We start from the raw sequence: 1,045 nt of genomic DNA, 5'->3' as shown, positions 1-1,045 counted from the left end.
CAGCTGCAGCCGGCATGGAGGGGCCCCCGCAGAGCCTTATTGCCCGACGCCCACCTTGTGGTTTGCTAGGTCCAAGAGGGAGTTGGATGGCACCCCTTTCTTGGAGACCCCGCAGGGCAGAGCCTTCGTGCCAGTGTTCCGGCACCTGCGGCTGGCCTACATAGTCTGTGACCTGCCATCAGCACGCATCATTGACCAGGATGCACTGATCCCGGCCACGTGGCTGACCCCAGTGTACAAAGACCAGTGGCTTGCCCTCCTCAAGGCTGAGCAAACCAGGGGGCCCAGGCGTGTTGAGGTCCACGTGTCCAACTTCCAGAGGAACAGCATGCGGTGCGGGCACCAGGTCCACAGGGAAGAGACATGCAGCTGGCGGTGGGCAGGCTTCAACTTTAGCTGGGACTTGGTAGTGTGCTACTCCAACCGGCGCGTCACCTTCAGGCGCAGTGCACTGAACGATCCCCACGGCCTCGGGGGCAGCTTACTCTGGCAGGGAAAGATTGCCTTCCGCCTGTGCCTGGTTTCCCTGGACAGGGCTGGAAGAACCGTTCTCAGGCAGGACACAGAATACCAGGTGCTTTCCCTGGGAAAAGATGAAGAGCTAGAGGTAGCGAGCCTGGAGAACCAAGATGTGGTCTTCCCCATATATGTGGCCTGTAACTTCCTGCGCCTCCCCAGAGAGAGGTCCTACCAAGAGTAAGGACCCCCACAAAAGCTCAGAGAGCCCAGCAGCTCTTTTCTGGGCACAGGAGCAGCCAGCTTTCTCTAGATGCCACATCTCTCCATGGGATCAACTGGCCTTGCCCATCTCTGGTGACCAAATTCTGTCAGAGGCCCTGTTGAACTGTAGCTTTTGATACTTGAGACTATTTACCAGCACTTATGAAGAGGACACATTTTGAAGCCCTCAAGCACCTCAAGAACTCATTCCTGCTTTCATGTGGCAACTTGTTCTCCTGGTTTAACATACATAGACACCCCCCCACCTCATTTCTGAGAAACAAAAAACAATTGACTTTAAAGAAAATCTCTACAACTCTTGGTA

General features: G+C 55.3%; 1 protein-coding gene across 1 annotated transcript in view; it reads left to right on the top strand.

The window, feature by feature from the left end:
- LOC102425388 (germ cell-less protein-like 1) overlaps positions 1–700 on the top strand; it is a 1,508-nt gene extending 808 nt beyond the window's left edge. The window contains exon 2 of the mRNA XM_006082968.1: positions 4–700. Coding sequence (XP_006083030.1) covers positions 4–700 — 697 coding nt within the window. The remainder of the gene's footprint in view (positions 1–3) is intronic.
- Positions 701–1,045: the final 345 nt, after the last annotated feature.

Source organism: Myotis lucifugus, unplaced genomic scaffold, assembly GCF_000147115.1.
Source record: "Myotis lucifugus unplaced genomic scaffold, Myoluc2.0 scaffold_4, whole genome shotgun sequence".
NCBI classification, from domain to species: Eukaryota; Metazoa; Chordata; class Mammalia; order Chiroptera; family Vespertilionidae; genus Myotis; species Myotis lucifugus.
The sequence above is the reverse complement of the archived record's forward strand: the minus strand, read 5'-3'. Positions and strand labels throughout refer to the sequence as shown.